Below are 17,423 nucleotides of genomic sequence, written 5' to 3' on the forward strand. Positions count from 1 at the left end.
TCCTTGTAAATCTCCTCTGCACTCATATAACCATATATAACCATATAACAATCACAGCACGGAAACAGGCCATTCCGGCCCTCCTAGTCCGTAACGAACTCTTAATCTCACCTAGTCCCACCTACCCGCACTCAGCGCCATAACCCTCCACTCCTTTCCTGTCCATATACCTATCCAATTTTACCTTAAATGACACAACTGAACTGGCCTCTACTACTTCTACAGGAAGCTCACTCCACACAGCTATCACTCTCTGAGTAAAGAAATACCCCCTCGTGTTTCCCTTAAACTTTTGCCCCCTAACTCTCAAATCATGTCCTCTCGTTTGAATCTCCCCTACTCTCAATGGAAACAGCCTATTCACATCAACTCTATCTATCCCTCTCAACATTTTAAATACCTCGATCAAATCCCCCCTCAACCTTCTACGCTCCAATGAATAGAGACCTAACTTGTTCAACCTTTCTCTGTAACTTAAGTACCCCTGACTATTACGACTTCCTCATCATTCCTATAGTGAGGCGACCAGAACTGAGCACAGTACTTCAGGTGGGTCTGACCAGGGTCTTATATCGCTGCAAAATTTCCTCTCGGCTCCTAAACTCAATTCCACGATTGATGAAGGGCAATGCACTGTACGCCTTCTTAAACAAAGAGCCTTCTTAACCACAGAGTCAACTTGCGCAGCTGCTTTGAGCGTCCTAGGAACTCGGACCCCAAGTTCCCTCTGATCCTCCACACTGCCAAGAGCCTTACCATTAATACTATATTCTGCCATCATATTACAGGAGTACTTATCCGACCGTGGATTCAAAACTCTCATCACAGTCAACTCGAACGGCAGTTACTGCCCAACAAGTGGTGTGCGTGACGGGCCCTTGCTGGTCCAATGTATTTCCGTGTTTCCCTGTTGGAAACTCTGCAAGCATGAATCAAGGTCTGGGCAGCGATGAGGAGTGCTGCCTAATTTTCTGAACTGCTAAGTTAACTGAAAAAGGGGGAAGGTCTGAAACTGAATCGCAGGGTTTCCTCTGGCGAAAGAAACGGTTTCAGTTGACGGCACAAGAATATGATGCAAGTGGTGAAGTAACGCCTCCGGTGGATGGAAGTTTAAAACATGGACGGGCAGAATGCCCGGTGATAAAAAAAAAATAATAAAAATAAATTTTAAATAATCGATATCTCGTTATCTCTCGTGTTCAGTGCTGCCCGGAAGTAAATGGCCGTCAAATTAATTTAAGTCGTGTATAGAACACAGTGTTGTTTTTATGGACTGCAGGCAGGCAGACAGACAGACATACTTTATTGACCCCGAGGGAAATTGGGTTTCGTTACAGCCGCACCAAGCAAGAATAGTGGATAAATATAGCAAAATAAAAACCATAAATAATTAAATAATAACAAGTTAATCATGCCAAGTGGAAATAAGTCCAGGACCAGCCTATTGGCTCAGGGTGTCTGACACTCCGAGAGAGGAGTTGTAATGTTTGATGGCCATCCACTTGATCTCTGTACGTTCTCCACAACTTAATTGCGGCGAGCAGAGCATTTGAGAGCGTGGAGAAGCATTAAAATGTGAAATGTCTGGGGCACAAACTACGATTCCAAGACTAACCAGTAATATTGCAAATCGAACCTATGATCTACTCAAAAAAAAAGTGCTTTCGCAACGTAACATTCATTTTGTTTTGCGTTTTAGGACCATATCCAGAGTCTGCAGAGTCTACCGCCAGCTATACTGCAATCTTTGCCGTTGTGCTTGGTGTACCTGGCGTGACCCTGATCGGCGCAGTCATCGTTTGGTTGATCCTGATTATAACTGGCCGGTAAATGCTTTTCCTCTCCGAATCTGGTTTTACATCAAATTATTGCAAAATTATTTTGTCAGAAGCGACTTTTAAAATAGAATCCTGAAAATCGGCATGTATTGATAGTGCAGGGGTCTGGGCAAGGAACATGTGGCAGAAAGGGGACGCTGGGGGCTTTCGCGTGAATTTGCGATAAAACAGGTGAAGGAAGCAAGTTAAACAAGCCGGAACTGAAGGAAAGAGGCGGTTCAGGAAAATGAACAGCCGGCCTTATGGGAGGGGGATCGATTCTATGGAGTGAACAGAAGGGTGGGGGTGGGCGTAAAGGTGTTGGGGGAACGGCTCGAGCAAGATATTAGTATCCAAATGTGAGGGAGGAGATATGCAGGTCATAGAGTGATTATGTGGGGATCTGACAGGAGGGGACATTGGCACAAAGGGAGAGAGAAAAGATGGTTAATCAGGTGGACAGATCTGTGGGGTAAATGCTTATCCCGATGCTGGGAGTACAGAAAGAGGTGGCTGACGGGGGGAAGTGAAGAAACAGGAGAGCGGTTACCGGAAGGAAGAGTAGAGAATTTGATGCTCTAAGGTCAGAGACTCACAAGGCAGAACATTAAATGATGTTTCCGGGCTGGGAATGCCGAAAGGCAGACAGACAGACAGACATACTTTATTGACCCCCGAGGGAAATTAGGTTTCGTTACAGCCGCACCAACCAAGAATAGTGAAGAAATATAGCAATATAAAACCATAAATAGTTAAATCATAATAAATTAATCATGCCAAGTTGAAATAAGTCCAGGACCAGCCTATTTGCTCAGGGTGTCTGACACTCCGATGGAGGAGTTGTGAAGTTTGATGGTCACAGGTAAGAATGACTTCCTATGACGCTCAGTGTTACATCTCGGTGGAATGAGTCTCTGGCTGAATGTACTCCTGTGCCTAACCAGTACATTATGGAGTGGATGGGAGTCATTGTCCAAGATGGCATGCAACTTGGACAGCATCCTCTTTTCAGACACCACCGTCAGAGAGTCCAGTTCCACCCCCACAACATCACTGGCCTTACGAATGAGTTTGTTGATTCTGTTGGTGTCTGCTACCCTCAGCCTGCTGCCCCAGCACACAACAGCAGACATGATAGCACTGGCCACCACAGTCTTGTAGAACATCCTCAGCATCGTCCGGCAGACGTTAAAGGACCTCAGTCTCCTCAGGAAATAGAGATGGCTCCTGACCCTTCTTGTAGACAGCCTCAGTGTTCTTTGACCAGTCCAGTCTATTGTCCATTCGTATCCCCAGGTATTTGTAATCCTCCACCATGTCCACACTGACCCCTTGGATGGAAACAGGGGTCACCGGTGCCTTAGACCTCCTCAGGTCCACCACCAGCTCCTGTGTCTTTTTCACATTAAACTGCAGATGATTCTGCTCCCACCATGTGACAAAGTTACAAGGTGCCTGTAAGGTGGTATGTTAGTGTTATGAATGAAGAACAGACCTGATGGACAATGGGGTACAGAGTTAACCATTCCCCCCCCCCTGAGAAACACGAACTATTACTGTTGCTATGCTGACCATGAGAGAGAGATAAAAGCCCAGGCAAGAACATTTGCTACAGATAAGAGGGCGAGAGAGACTGTTGATATTACTGTATTATGACTTCCGCAAGGGTTATTTATCTACTATGTTGCTCATAAACATTCCTCAGCGGACTGAAGGAGTGGCTTTATTTGATGGACACAGTCATTCAGGAGTGATGGATAGCTGAGTCCCTGTTAGTAGGGATAAAAAGACAGATCTGCAGAGACACCCTCCATACACGCCAGTGGACACTGATTGAGTGTTGGAACCCACAAGAAAGGTGGGGGCTTCGAAGACCGAACCAGGAGGTCGGTCAGTAAGGCTATCAGTGTAAAGCAGGGGCCAGTGGGGACTTGTGTGTGTGTCCACTCATGCCAGAGTGACGAGTCCACCACAGAAGAACGGTCTAGCTGAAGGACGGAGAGGTCATAACTGAATGACCACACCGATACGACGGATTAAGAAAGCAAAGGAAGGTTTGCCTGACTGTAGCTGTTACCTCTCTCTCCTCTCTCTCTCTCTCTCTCTCATCTCTCCTCTCTCTCTCTCTCTCTCTCCTCTCTCTCTCTCTCTCCTCTCTCTCTCTCTCTCTCTCTCTCTCTCTCTCTCTCTCTCTCTCTCTCTCTCTCTCTCTCTCTCTCTCTCTCTCTCTCTCTCTCTCTCTCTCTCTCTCTCTCTCCTCTCTCCCTCTCCAACGATTACAATACAACAACCATAACTGCATCAGCACTCATGAACTGAACTGAACTTTATACTTTTCTATGACAATTTATTTACCCCTCGACATCGATAGAGCTTGTTTATTATTGATTATTATTATTCCTACACTTTTAGGTTTATTACTGCTAACTGGTTTTATATGTATATTTGCATTATTGATATGGTTTTGCTTATTTTTATTAATAAACACCTTTAGTATAGTAGCACCAGACTCCAACGAATTCTTCTTTCTCTGCTGGTTAGACAGCCAGTTACGGGGTACGCAACATTAGAAAGGTGGCATGTTAGAAAAGTAGCATGCTAGAAAGATTGACGTTGTCTGGGGCCTGCGTTGGAGGCATTGCGTTTATTGACGACATTTCATTGCCCAGACGCAGATTGCAGGATGTAATTTCTGCATTTCGGACTGCCTGCCCTGAAGAGCCAATAGAGCGTAATGGACAGTAAGAACATTTGAAATAGAAGGTACGGACTCCTGCTGGCCGGAGTTAGATGTGGGGAAATCTGGAGTGAATATCTTTCGGTGGGAAGAAGCGAGGTTGAAAGGTATTGAGAACGAGGGGTCACAGTTTAAGGATAAAGGGGAAGCCTTTTAGGACCGAGATGAGGAAAAACCTCTTCACACAGATCTGTGGAATTCTCTGCCACAGGAAACAGTTGAGGACAGTTCATTGGCTATATTTAAGAGGAAGTTAGATATGGCCCTTTGTGGCTAAAGTGATCGGGGGTATGGAGGGAAAGCAGGTACAGGGTTCTGAGTTGGATGAATCAGCCATGATCATACTGAATGGGCGGTGCAGGCTCGGAGGGACGAATGCCTTCTCCTGCACCTATTTTCTATGTTTCTATGTTTCTAAAACGGACAGTGTTGTACAGGGATGCAGGATCTCGGGAAAAGCAGCCCATCTGTGCATTAATCACTGGAAGTGGGAATGCAGGGTGACGAAGTGCTTAATAAACACAAGCATTTCGGATATTTATTATAGAGGCAGTAATTACTGGAGTAAGGAAGGCATGTATAGTATGAGCAGAACACAGGACCGTGTTGAAAGTTTATTTTTCATGTCTGGTCACGGTATGTGACATGTGGAGAAAGCAGGGGAGTTGGGTTGACTGGATGAATTGGATCGGTCATGAGTTGAATGGCGGAGCAGACTCGATGGGCCGAATGGCCTGCTTCTATCCTATATCTTATGGCATGAACATCGATTTCTACAACTACCGGGAACGCTACCTTCCACGTCTACCCCCGCCTCCGACCACCACTTCCCATCCCTTTTCCCTCTCTCCTGCTGTCTCCTTTCCCGCCCATCGTCTCTCTCTGGTCCTATACCACTCCCCACTTCTCTTTCTTCCATGCCCTTCTGCCTCTTTCACCAATCAAATTCGAGCTCTTTGCTTCATCCCTCCCCCTCCTAGTTTCACCTGCTGCCTGGCGTTTCCCTCTCCCCTCCTCCTACATTTCAATTCTACTCCTGCCTTTCTTTTTTCTCCAGTCCTGCCGAAAGATTTCGGCTCGAACCGCAGACTATAGCTCTTTTCAGTTGATGCTGCCAGGACTCAGGAGTTCCTCCAGGCATTTTGAGTGTGTTGCTCGGATTACCAGCATCTGCAGATATCCGTTTTTTTTGTCAGAACGTAAAGGGTGTTCAGGCATAGACTGTGCGTTCCGGAGTCGGGTGGTTTCTGGAAGGAATGCTGAGTGAAGTTAAAACTGAAACGCATAAACACTATGAGATGTCGAATTTGCTCTCCTACGTTAAAGAGCCTCAGATAACCACTGTTTCCATCCAAGGGGTCAGTGTGGACATGGTGGAGGTTTACAAATACCTGGGGATAAGAATTGACAATAAACTGGACAGGTCAAAGAACACTGAGGCTGTCTACAAGAAGGTTCAGAGCCGTCTCTACTTCCTGAGGAGACTGAGGTCCTTTAACATCTGCTGGACGATGCTGAGGATGTTCTATGAGTCTGTGGTGGCCAGTGCTATCACGTCTGCTGTTGTGTGCTGGGGCAGCAGGCTGAGGGTAGCAGACACCAACAGAATCAACAAACTCATTCGTAAGGCCAGTGATGTTGTGGGGGTGGAACTGGACTCTCTGACGGTGGTGTCGGAAAAGAGGATGCTGTCCAAGTTGCATGCCATCTTGGACAATGTCTCCCACCCACTCCATAATGTACTGGTTAGGCACAGGAGTACATTCAGCCAGAGACTCAGTCCACCGAGATGCAACACTGAGCGTCATAGGAAGTCATTCCTGCCTGTGGCCATCAAACTTTACAACTCCTCCCTCGGAGTGTCAGACACACCGAGCCAATAGGCTGGTCCTGGACTTATTTCTACTTGGCATGATTAACTTACTATTATTTAATTATTTATGGTTTTATATTGCTCTATTTCTACAGTATTCTTGGTTAGTGCGACTGTAACGAAACCCAGTTTCCCTCGGGATCAATAAAGTATGTCTGTCTGTCTGTATGTCTGTCTGTCTGTCTGTCTGTCTGGTTAAAGTTGCCTGCGACAAAATAAAGCATTCCTTACTTAGCCGATGATGGAAACTCTGGTTCAGATTGAGTTAGGCTGGAGCAGGGTGTCCGATAATCGAAGGCTATCAAGGAATGACGAGAGAGTATCCAGTTGAATTATTGTAGGAGCAGTCCTCAATCTGCGTGCCCGTGTAATAAATTCACTCCCCGAGAAAATCACGTTGTGACCTTTGTTCCTAAATGTGCAGGCTGAAAGAACCATTACGATCCACATATATCGTGAACATCGATTCAGGAAGAACGAGTGAGTGAACTCCGTTTTACTGAGCCTGTGGAAATTTTAACATGTGATTCAAATATGTGAGTTTCTGGTCCACATAAGCCGCTTTTTTCCCCCCACATATTTCAGCTAATGGTCACGGATAATGTTACTTGAGTTGTTGAGTTTTCCAGTTAAATAAGTCGAAATTCTCAACTCAATATTACAATATCAGCGTAGAGATGGAATGGTAGTTCATGCAACTTAATTTCCCTTCATATTGGTTGATATCGGCCCTCAGTTACTCGCCCTCTCTGCAAGGGGTCACCCGGTTCTGGCGACTGGTGGGAATGCGGCTCCTGTTCACGCCGGCCTTTTCATTTTCGGGTCGGTTTGGCGCCCTTTGTGTTTAACGACGGCCCCCGATGCTCTTCACCGTTGTGACATGTCTGTTTTGGTCTCACAGGCACCTTGGATGCAAACACCGTGAGCACATCGCAACCCGATGAAAATCTCCCAAGGAATGAACAGGTTGGATGTTTCTGTCACATCAATGATCTCACTCATTGTTTTGCAAAGGGAAGAAAATAACATAGGTAACGCGGCCGGTGGGGCCCATCGGGCCCTGTGGCTATGATTAGTCATTTAATCTGGACGGAGAAGTGGCAGATGGAGTTCAACCCAGATAAGTGTGAAGTGATTCATTTTAGTAGGTAAAATATGATGGCATTAGACAATAGACAATAAACAGCAGGTGCAGGAGTAGGCCATTCGGCCCTTCTAGCCAGCACCGCCATTCACTGTGATCATGGCAGATCATACACAATCAGTTCCCCGTTCCTGCCCTCTCCCCATATCCCTTGACCCCGCTATCTATAAGAGCTCTATCTAACTCTCTCTTGAATGCATCCAGAGACTTGGCCTCCACTGCCTTCTGGGGCAGAGCATTCCACATATCCGCTACTCTCTGGGTGAAAAAGTTTTTCAGCATTTCAGTTCTAAATGGCCTACCCCTTATTCTTAATCTGTGGCCTCTAGTTCTGGACTCACCCATAATCGGGAACATGCTTCCTGCCTCCAGTGTGTCCAATCCCTTAATAATCTTATATGGCAGAATATAGTATTTATGGTAGGTCTCTTGGCAGTGTGGAGTATCAGAGGGATCTTGGGGTCCGAGTCCACAGGACGCTCAAAGCAGCTGCGCAGGTTGCCTCTGTGGTTAAGAAGGCGTACGGTGTATTGGCCTTCATCAATCGTGGGATTGAGTTTAGGAGCTGAGACGTAATGTTGCATCGATTTAGGACCCTGGTCAGACCCACTTGGAGTACTGTGCTCAGTTCTGGTCGCCTCACTATAGGAAGGATGTGGAAGCCATAGGAAGGGTGCAGAGGAGATTTACAAGGATGTTGCCTGGATTGGGGAGCATGCCTTATGAGAATAGGTTGAGTGAAATCGGCCTATTCTCCTTGGAGTGACGGAGGATGAGAGGTGACCTGATAAAGGTGTACAAGATGATAGGCACTGATCGTGTGGATAGATAGAGGTTTTTTCCGATGGATGAAATGGTTGCCACAAGAAAACAGAGGTTTAAGGTGCTGGGGAGTAGGTACAGAGAAGATGTGAGGGGTAAGTATTTTTACTCACAGAGTGGTGTGTGTGTGGAACAGGCTGCCGGCGACGGTGGTGGGGGCGGATAGGATAGGGTCTTTTAAGGGACTTTAGGATAGGTACTTGGAGCTGAGATAAATAGAAAGCTATAGGTAAACCTAGTAGTTTCTTAAGTAGGGACATGCTCGGCACAACGTTGTGGGTCGAAGGGCCTGTATTGTGCTGTAGGTTTTCTATGTTTCTATGTTTCTGTTCATAAGATCACGGTTCTCATTTCCATTTACCCGCTGAACATTCCTCAAGGAAAGCCCAAACATGACGTCATGAAAATCACCCTCACACGACCGGTATTCTTTGTTCTCCTCCCTCCGATCACTTGCGTCTGATCTCTTCTCCTCACCTGCCTATCAGCTCCCACTGGCAATCAAGCTACTTCACTTTCACCTATGGCGCATCCCCCTCTGCGATTGGGGTTCCATCGTATCCACTCTCCAGTCCTTACCTATCACCTTCCAGATACACTTCCTTCCTCTCCCCTACCTTCTTATCCGGCCGACTTTCCGCTTCCTTTCCTGTACAGAGGAGGTGACGCGTCCAAAACGTCAGCTGCTCATGAATTTCCATTGTCGCTGTGTGAAATGCTGAGTTCCTCCGGCGGTCTGTCTGTGTCTACCTGGATTTCCAGCTCCTGCAGAATTCCTTCAATCGAGTTACTCAGAATCCATAATGCGTGTACTGTGCAAAAACCTATCGTACTCTGACTGGAATATATTTCATGATGGAACTTTTTCAAATGTCGGATCAATGCGAGTAACGCGGGAGATTGCACACTCACACACGGTGGGAAGTTCTGGTCCAGTTTGCACATGTCCGTCTGTGATCAGCTGTGATCTATGCGAGCATGACGGGAAACAGCAGTTTACAATAAGCACCAGTCCATTCCCCCAGGCCGTCACGTGGACGTTCTGATCCAGAAAATTCTTTCAAGAGGAATGGTTCTGACGGCGAGTTCCTTATCCAGTAACATCAGTCACGCCACTGTATCACTGAACAGTGACGAATGGTTCAATGCCGCTCAGAAGTGTTCCTGATGTCAGAGAAGTGAATATATTGCTCTCTCACTGCATCAAAAAAAAAGCAGTGCGTCGAACGGTGCAATTTAACTCCAAGCAGCAATAAAGGTGAAAATTGATACCTTCGCTGTTTATATAAGACCATAGGACGACAGGGTATAGGAACAGAAGTGGGCCATTCGGCCCATCGAGTGTGCCCCGCCATTCAATCATCGGCGGATCCATTTCATCCAGTCATCCCCAGTCCCCTGATTTCACCCACACGCTGATGCCCTGGCTAATCAGGAACTAAGTCATCTCTGCCTTAAATACACCTAAATGACTTCGCCTCCACAGCCACTCATGGCAACAAATTCCATAGATTTACCACCATCTGACTGAAGCAATTTCTCCGTATCTCAGTTCTAAATGGACGTCCTTCAATGCTGAAGTCGTGCCCTCTTGTCCTGGAATCTGCTAGCATGGGAAATAACTTTGCCATATCTAATCGGTTCAGGCCTTTTAATATTTGGAATGTTTCTATGAGATCACCAACTCCGCTAACTCCCCATTCTCCTGAACTCCAGGGAATACAGCCCAAGAGCTGCCAGACGTTCCTCAGACGGTAACCCTTTTATTCCTACAATCATTCTCGTCAATCTTCTCTGAACCCTCTCCAATGTCAATATATCATTTCTTACATAAGGAGCCCCAAACTTCACACAATACTCCAAGCGTATTCTCACAAGTGCCTCATAGAACCTCAACATCACATCCCTGCTGTTATATTCTATACGTCTAGAAATGAATGCCAACATTGCATTCGCCTTCTTCACAGCCAGCTCAACGTGGAGGTTAACCTTTAGTGTATCTTGTACAAAGACTCCCAAGTCCCTATGCATCTCTGCATTTTGAATTCTCTCAACATCTAATTAATAGGCTGCCCGTTTGTTTATTTATTTCACCAAAGAGCATGACCATACACTTTCCAACATTGTATTTCATTTGCCACTTCTTTGCCCATTCCCCTAAACTATCCCTGTCTCTCTGCAGACTCTCTGTTTCCTCAACACTATCTGCTGCTCCACCTATCTTTGTATCATCGGCAAATTTAGCCGCAAATTCATTAATACCGAAGTTCAAAGTATTGACATACATCGTAAAAAGTAACTGTCCCAACACCGACTCCTGTGAAACTCCACTGGTCACCGGCAGTCAGCCAGAATAGGATCCTTTCATTCCCACTCTCTGTTTTGTGCCGACCAGCCAATGCTCCACCCATGCTGGTAACTCCCCTGTAAATCCATGGGCTCTTATCTTCAAGACAAGTCACTTGTTATTGTCATTTCGACCATAACGGAAGTAACTTCTCTGTTATTCCATGGACTCTTATCTTGCTCGGCAGCCTTATGTGCGGCATCTTGTCAAAGGCCTTCTGAAAATCCAAGTACACCACGTCTACTACATGTCCTTTGTCTACCCTGATTGTAATTTCCTGAAAGAATTGCAGTCAGTTTGTCAGGCAGGATTTTCCTTTTAGGAAACCATGCTGGCTTTGACATACCTTGTCATGTGCCTCCAGGTACTCCGTAATCTCATCCTTAAAAATCGATTCCAACAACTTCCCAGACACTGATATCAAGCGAACAGGTCTATAGTTTCCTTTCTGCTGCCTCCCACCCTTCTTAAATCGCGAAGTAACATTTGTAATTTCCCAGTCATCTGGTACAATGCCAGAATCTGTCGATTCTTAACAGATCATCGTTAGCGCCTCCGCAATCTCTCCAGCTACTTCCTTCAGAACCCGATTTATCCACCCATAGGGCATTAAGCTTCCGGAGCACCTTCTCAGTCGTTATTTTCACTGCACAATCTTCACTTCCCTGACACTCTGGAATGGCGGGCATACCGCAGTCGTCTTCCACTGTGAAGACTGATGCGCAATCCGGATTCAGTTCCTCTGCCATCTCTGCATCTCTTATTACAATATCTCCAGCTTCATTTTGTGTCGGTCCTCTTCCTTGGAATATGTCCCTCATTTTCCGCGGGAACTCCAGCCTTGCTGCTCTGCTGTCCTTCCTGCAAATGTCCCTCTCCGGTAATTTTCGGCCAGTTGCTCTCTCCGGTCATTTTCGGCCAGTTGCCCTCTCCGGTCATTTTCGGCCAGTTGCACTTTCCGGTCATTTTCGGCCAGTTGCCCTCTCCTGCCATGTTCGGCCAGTTGCCCTCTCCGGTCATTTTCGGCCAGTTCCCTCTCCTGCCATGTTCGGCCAGTTGCCCTCTCCGGTCATTTTCGGCCATTTGCCCTTTCCGGTCATTTTCGGCCAGTTGCCCTCTCCTGCCATGTTCGGCCAGTTGCCCTCTCCAGTCACTTTCGGCCAGTTGCCCTCTCCTGCCATTTTCGGCCAGTTGCCCTCTCCGGTCATTTTCGGCCAGTTGCCCTTTCCGGTCATTTTCGGCCAGTTGCCCTCTCCTGCCATTTTCGGCCAGTTGCCCTCTCCAGTCATTTTCGGCCAGTTGCCCTCTCCGGTCATTTTCGGCCAGTTGCCCTCTCCGGTCATTTTCGGCCAGTTGCCCTCTCCTGCCATTTTAATTTCCTTGATTCCGCTGAAATGTCAAACACATTAAACTTTATTTTTCCCTTCTCAAATTTCAATGTGATCTCGATCAAACCGTGTTCACTGTTCACTAAGGTTTCCTTAACCTTAAGCTCTCTTATCATTTGCGGGTCATGGCACAACACCCAGTCCAGCACAGCCGATCCCCTAGTGGGCTCAACAACAAGCTGTTCTGAAAAGCCATCCCTCAGACATTCTACAAATTCTCTCTCTTGTGGTTCAGTACTGGCCTGGCTTTCCCAATCCACTTTCATGTTAAATTCCCCAGTGATTATCATGACATTGCCTTTCTGACGAGCCTTTTCTATCTCCCGCTGTAATTTGTAATCCACATCCCGGCTGCTGTTTGGAGGCCTGTATACAACTGTCATTACGGCCTTTTTAACGTTGCCATTTCTTAGCCCAACCCATGGAGACTCTGCACCTCGCAATCCTAAGTCATCTCTTTCCAATGATTTAATATTATTTCTTATCCACAGAGCCACACCGCCCTCTCTGCCAACTGATCTATCTTTCCGATGTGCCGTATATCCCTGGGCGTTCAGCTCTCTGTGACAGCCATCCTTTAGCCAAGGTTATGAGATGGCCACAACGTCATACCTGCCAATCTGTAGCGGAATTGCAGGATCACCCATTTCAGTCCTTATGCTGCGTGCATGCAAATCCAGCACTCTCACTCCGGTATTTGTTGCTTTCTGCTTCAGCTGCACCACGTCCCTGTGACTCATGTCACTGGCTTTCATTAAGCTTTATACCCTGCTTGTTCTTTCTATAATCTGTTGTACGCTATATTTGATTTATTCCTGTTTTTCCCTTCCTCAGCCCGATCACTCCGGTTCCCATCCGCCTGCCAAATGAGCTTAAACCCTGCTTCTCTGAGCAGAGTCCTAATACAATTGTTGTGCAGTTGGTTAAACGTCACAATTTTTAAAGAAAAATGAAACGTGGTTTTCTCTTTGCAGGGCGCAGGTAACGATGGGCAGGGTGGAAGCTCCACTTACATGGTGAGGGGAATCTTTATGTCAATCCCTCTTTGAAGTAATTGATTCCATTTCATCCCGACAGAAACAGAAGCTAAAGTGAGACATTCGATAGCGGAAATGACGTCATAGTGGCACGAAAGGTTTTTGGGGGGAGGGGCAATGAAATGGCGGATGAACATATTAGTTGTTAAGTGCTCGAAGTAACCATCAGTCTGGCAGTGTCAGGACACGGGAGCGATCACATTCACTATAATGAAGCTGCAAGGGATGAAGGGAGAGAAGCAACTGAACTAAAGGTACGATATGAACTACACCCCGGGGCTCTGAAATAGGCCGCTGCAGAGGGAGCAGAGGAATTAGCAATCATACCCCAAGCTTCACATTATTACGGACGTACAAAAACGCTGGATGAGCTCGGCAGGTCGGGCAGCATCCGTTGTAAGAAGCAGTCAATGTTTCGGGTTAAAACCCTTCGTCCTGACTGTTTCGTTCAACGGATGCTGCCCGACCTGCTGAGTTCATCCGGCTTTTATTTTGTACGTCTTGATTTGACCACAGCATCTGCAGAGCACTTTGTGTTCACATTATTATGGACTTGTTTTGGGGCGCCGGAATGTTGCAATTCTCTTTCAAGGAAGGAAAGTAAATGACAGGAGATTAATGGCCGGATAGCTTATAGGTTGCACTATCACTGAGAGGGTTATGCACGGGATGAATGGTCAGCATTGTTTGCTTCACAGAAAATCCTGCCTTGTAAACCTGTCGGAATTCCTGGAGTAAATTACATGACGAATCGACAAAATAGAGTCCGTCGGGGCTGCTTACTCGGATTTTCCGACGGAGTTGGACAGATCCGGTGTCATTGGGGGGGGGGGGGGGGGGGTAGCGTTTGGGAGCGGACCCAAAAGCCAGATACAGACACTGAACTACTAGAAACAGGACTAGGCTTGAGAAGGAAGCAAGGAGAGTGGGTAAGAAAGGACGCTGGACATGGCACAGGTCCTGGACGAGACAATGATTCCGGGCCTGGGCTAGGACTTGACGAGAATAGCGGAATCAGGACATGGAACTGGGAACTGGGAGGCTGGGCTTGGACTCCGAGCCAGAGACTGGACAAGGACCCAGAACCTGGGTCTTGACTCGGGCTCGGACTCCAGAACACGGCGAGGACAAGACGTGGCTACAGGACGAGGAGAGGCACAGGACTGGACGTGAGACTCCTGGACGGGACAAGGGAACCCCAGCACAGGACGAGGAGAGGCACAGGACGGGACGTGAGACTCCTGGACGGGACAAGGGAACCCCAGCACAGGACGAGGGAATCCCAGCACTGGGCTGGGCAAGGTACTCCTGGGTTGGGCGAGGCACATGGACATGACGAGAACCCAGAGCCTTAGTCCAGGGAGAGACAGGAACGCAGAACACAGAGCCGGGACCCCTCCATGGGTACAGGACGTAGAGCCAGGACTCATAACACAGAACGCTGAACACGACGAAACAGTTCACAACGCTAGATAGCGACTTACCTAGCGAAAGCGTGGACACAGACAGACAGTTCGAAACAGGGCGAGGCAAGGCTCCAGCCAGAGGCGGGGCGAGGCAAAACTTCAGGCAGAGGCAAGGCGAGGCGAAGCAAGGCTCCAGGCAGAGGCAATGTGAGGCGAAGCAAGGCTCCAGGCAGAGGCAATGCGAGGCGAGGCGAGGCTCCACGCAGAGACAGGGCGAGGCAAGGCTCCAGGCAGAGGCGATGCGAGGCGAGGCGAGGCTCCAGGCAGAGGCAATGCGAGGCGAGGCGAGGCTCCAGGCAGAGACAGGGCGAGGCGAAGCAAGGCTCCAGGCAGAGGCAATGCGAGGCGAGGCGAGGCCAAGCTCCAGCCAGAGGCGAGGCGAGGCGAGACTCCAGGCAGAGACAGGGCGAGGCGAGGCTCCAGGCAGAGGCAATGCGAGGCGAGGCGAGGCTCCAGGCAGAGGCGATGCGAGGCGAGGCAAGGCTCCAGGCAGAGGCAATGTGAGGCGAGGCGAGGCTCCAGGCAGAGGCGATGCGAGGCGAGGCTCCAGGCAGAGGCGATGCGAGGCGAGGCAAGGCTCCAGGCAGAGGCAATGCGAGGCGAGGCGAGGCTCCAGGCAGAGACAGGGCGAGGCAAGGCTCCAGGCAGAGGCAATGCGAGGCGAGGCAAGGCTCCAGACAGAGGCAATGCGAGGCGAGGCGAGGCGAGGCTCCAGGCAGAGGCGAGGCGAGGCGAGGCTCCAGGCAGAGGCAATGCGAGGCGAGGCGAGGCGAGGCTCCAGGCAGAGGCAGGGCGAGGCGAGGCGAGGCTCCAGGCAGAGACAGGGCGAAGCAAGGCTCCAGGCAGAGGCAATGTGAGGCGAGGCAAGGCTCCAGGCAGAGGCAATGCGAGGCCAGGCAAAGCTCCAGGCAGAGGCAATGCGAGGCGAGGCAAGTCTCCAGGCAGAGGCAATGCGAGGCGAGGCTCCAGGCAGAGGCAATGCGAGGCGAGGCAAGGCTCCAGGCAGAGGCAATGCGAGGCGAGGCGAGGCAAGGCTCCAGGCAGAGGCAATGCGAGGCGAGGCAAGGCTCCAGGCAGAGGCAATGCGAGGCGAGGCGAGGCAAGGCTCCAGGCAGAGGCAATGCGAGGCAGGAAGGTGAATGGAAGGGATACAGACTGGGTGTTTGGACAGGAACGATCCAGCAGCCAGAGGCGGAATCCTGAAGCTATTTATGACGTCTGACCAAAATAGAATCAGCTGCCTCAGCAGAACTGGGGAAACACGGAAAAGCTGGAATAAGGACAAATGGAATTGAATACATGGAAGTGTTTATTTGAAGCAGATTGATAGTTTCTTAATTAATAAGGGCGTGAAGAGTTACGGAGTGAAGGCAGGTGACGGGGGCTGAGGGTAAACAAAATTAGGCATTTTAGAATGGCATAATTCTCCCGTGTCTTATGGTCTTATGGACATCTCCTGCCTCCTGCGATATTTAATAGGATCTCAACTGTGTGTCTCATATCCTTTTTTCATCATGATCCGACTGTCCCTCTGATCCTTTTGAGCCGATTTCTTAAATACGTGTAGGTGCCTTTTCATGTTCTTTCAATTCATCGCTGCGTCCGATGCTTTGGCTGTTAATTATGTCTAATCATAATGGTTTCCTCACGTTGACAGGGACTTATTCCGGAAGACCGCACGGTGTACAGTGATGTGAGGAGGTATGTGAGCCGAACATTGGGCTGTCGGTGCAGAACGTCCGTTGAAAAGGGGACGTATCCATTGAGATCAAGCCCTTGCGTCACCCGGGACGATAGTTGTGCCTACGCAGATGTTGCCCTGTGATGAGCAGCTTAGAGACAAGTAACAATGCAAGACTGGAGCGAGGCGGCAGAGCACGGCGTTGTATTGATGTTGAAAGGAGCAATTTTCCTGGGCGCATGGCGATGTGAAATATATTAATTGGGGTTGCTTTGTCCCGGTGATTGACACAGATTCAGTAAACATCACTCGTAATTTGCCCTCACCAACAGCCGCACCTTAGGGCTTGAATTGTGTCTTGTTTCCGCAGATGACGTCACTGGTGACGAGGAGACGATGGGTGCGACGGGAATCGACACAGGACAATCGAGGAAGAAGCCGCCCTTCAAAACGTCTCTCACTGTTTCTTTAGAATCATTATCCTTGTCTCCATTAGATTTGTTCCTCGTGTCCCATCCTTCCGGCGGGAACATTGCTTAACATGTCGACTCGTGTGTATCATACCGGCTTAATTCTCACCTCCACACAGTGTCCCAGATCCTATAATGGGCGTTGTGTGATTTATATGGCGAAGTATTTTAAACCTATTCCACTCAGGCGCGGTTAACGTCGCGGAGCGCGGAGATCAATTCCGGCGACGTGTGTTGTTCGTCCGCGGAGTTTTGCGGTTTCCCCTCTCTCCTCCCACTGTCCAAAGCGCAGCGCCGGGGAGGGTGATTGGTCATTGCGAATTGTCGGGCAGCTGTGTCGGGGTTAACCGGGCTGGCGGTCGACTGCTGAACGGCTCGAAGGGAATATTTTCCGTTGAATGGCTAAATATTAAATGCATTAAAGTTTCTAAAGAGTTGCTGAAACCTTGAGTTGGCCTGGAGAATTATTATCCTTCAGAGACACCGATTCGGCCTCTTTTTCAACTCTCCTGTGCGCCAGAAATATGGCATCGTTTCTTTTTTTGCAGAATGCCGATTTACCCCCAACCCGTTCGCCTCATACGGTTCTTCCATCAGATTCCCTTGCGTCAGTGTTTCCCTGTAAGGTCGTTAAATCATTC

The 17,423-nt window shown here is 48.5% G+C and overlaps 1 protein-coding gene across 1 annotated transcript in view; it reads left to right on the forward strand.

Moving 5' to 3' along the window:
* Positions 1 to 17,148, forward strand: part of LOC140722391 (uncharacterized) — a 30,186-nt gene extending 13,038 nt beyond the window's left edge. The window contains exons 3-8 of the mRNA XM_073037142.1: positions 1,700 to 1,826; positions 6,852 to 6,907; positions 7,329 to 7,393; positions 13,103 to 13,144; positions 16,289 to 16,332; positions 16,683 to 17,148. Coding sequence (XP_072893243.1) covers positions 1,700 to 1,826; positions 6,852 to 6,907; positions 7,329 to 7,393; positions 13,103 to 13,144; positions 16,289 to 16,332; positions 16,683 to 16,686 — 338 coding nt within the window. The 3' untranslated portion in view covers positions 16,687 to 17,148. The remainder of the gene's footprint in view (positions 1 to 1,699; positions 1,827 to 6,851; positions 6,908 to 7,328; positions 7,394 to 13,102; positions 13,145 to 16,288; positions 16,333 to 16,682) is intronic.
* The last annotated feature ends 275 nt before the right edge of the window (positions 17,149 to 17,423 follow it).

This window comes from Hemitrygon akajei, unplaced genomic scaffold (assembly GCF_048418815.1).
Source record: "Hemitrygon akajei unplaced genomic scaffold, sHemAka1.3 Scf000076, whole genome shotgun sequence".
Classification (NCBI taxonomy): domain Eukaryota; kingdom Metazoa; phylum Chordata; class Chondrichthyes; order Myliobatiformes; family Dasyatidae; genus Hemitrygon; species Hemitrygon akajei.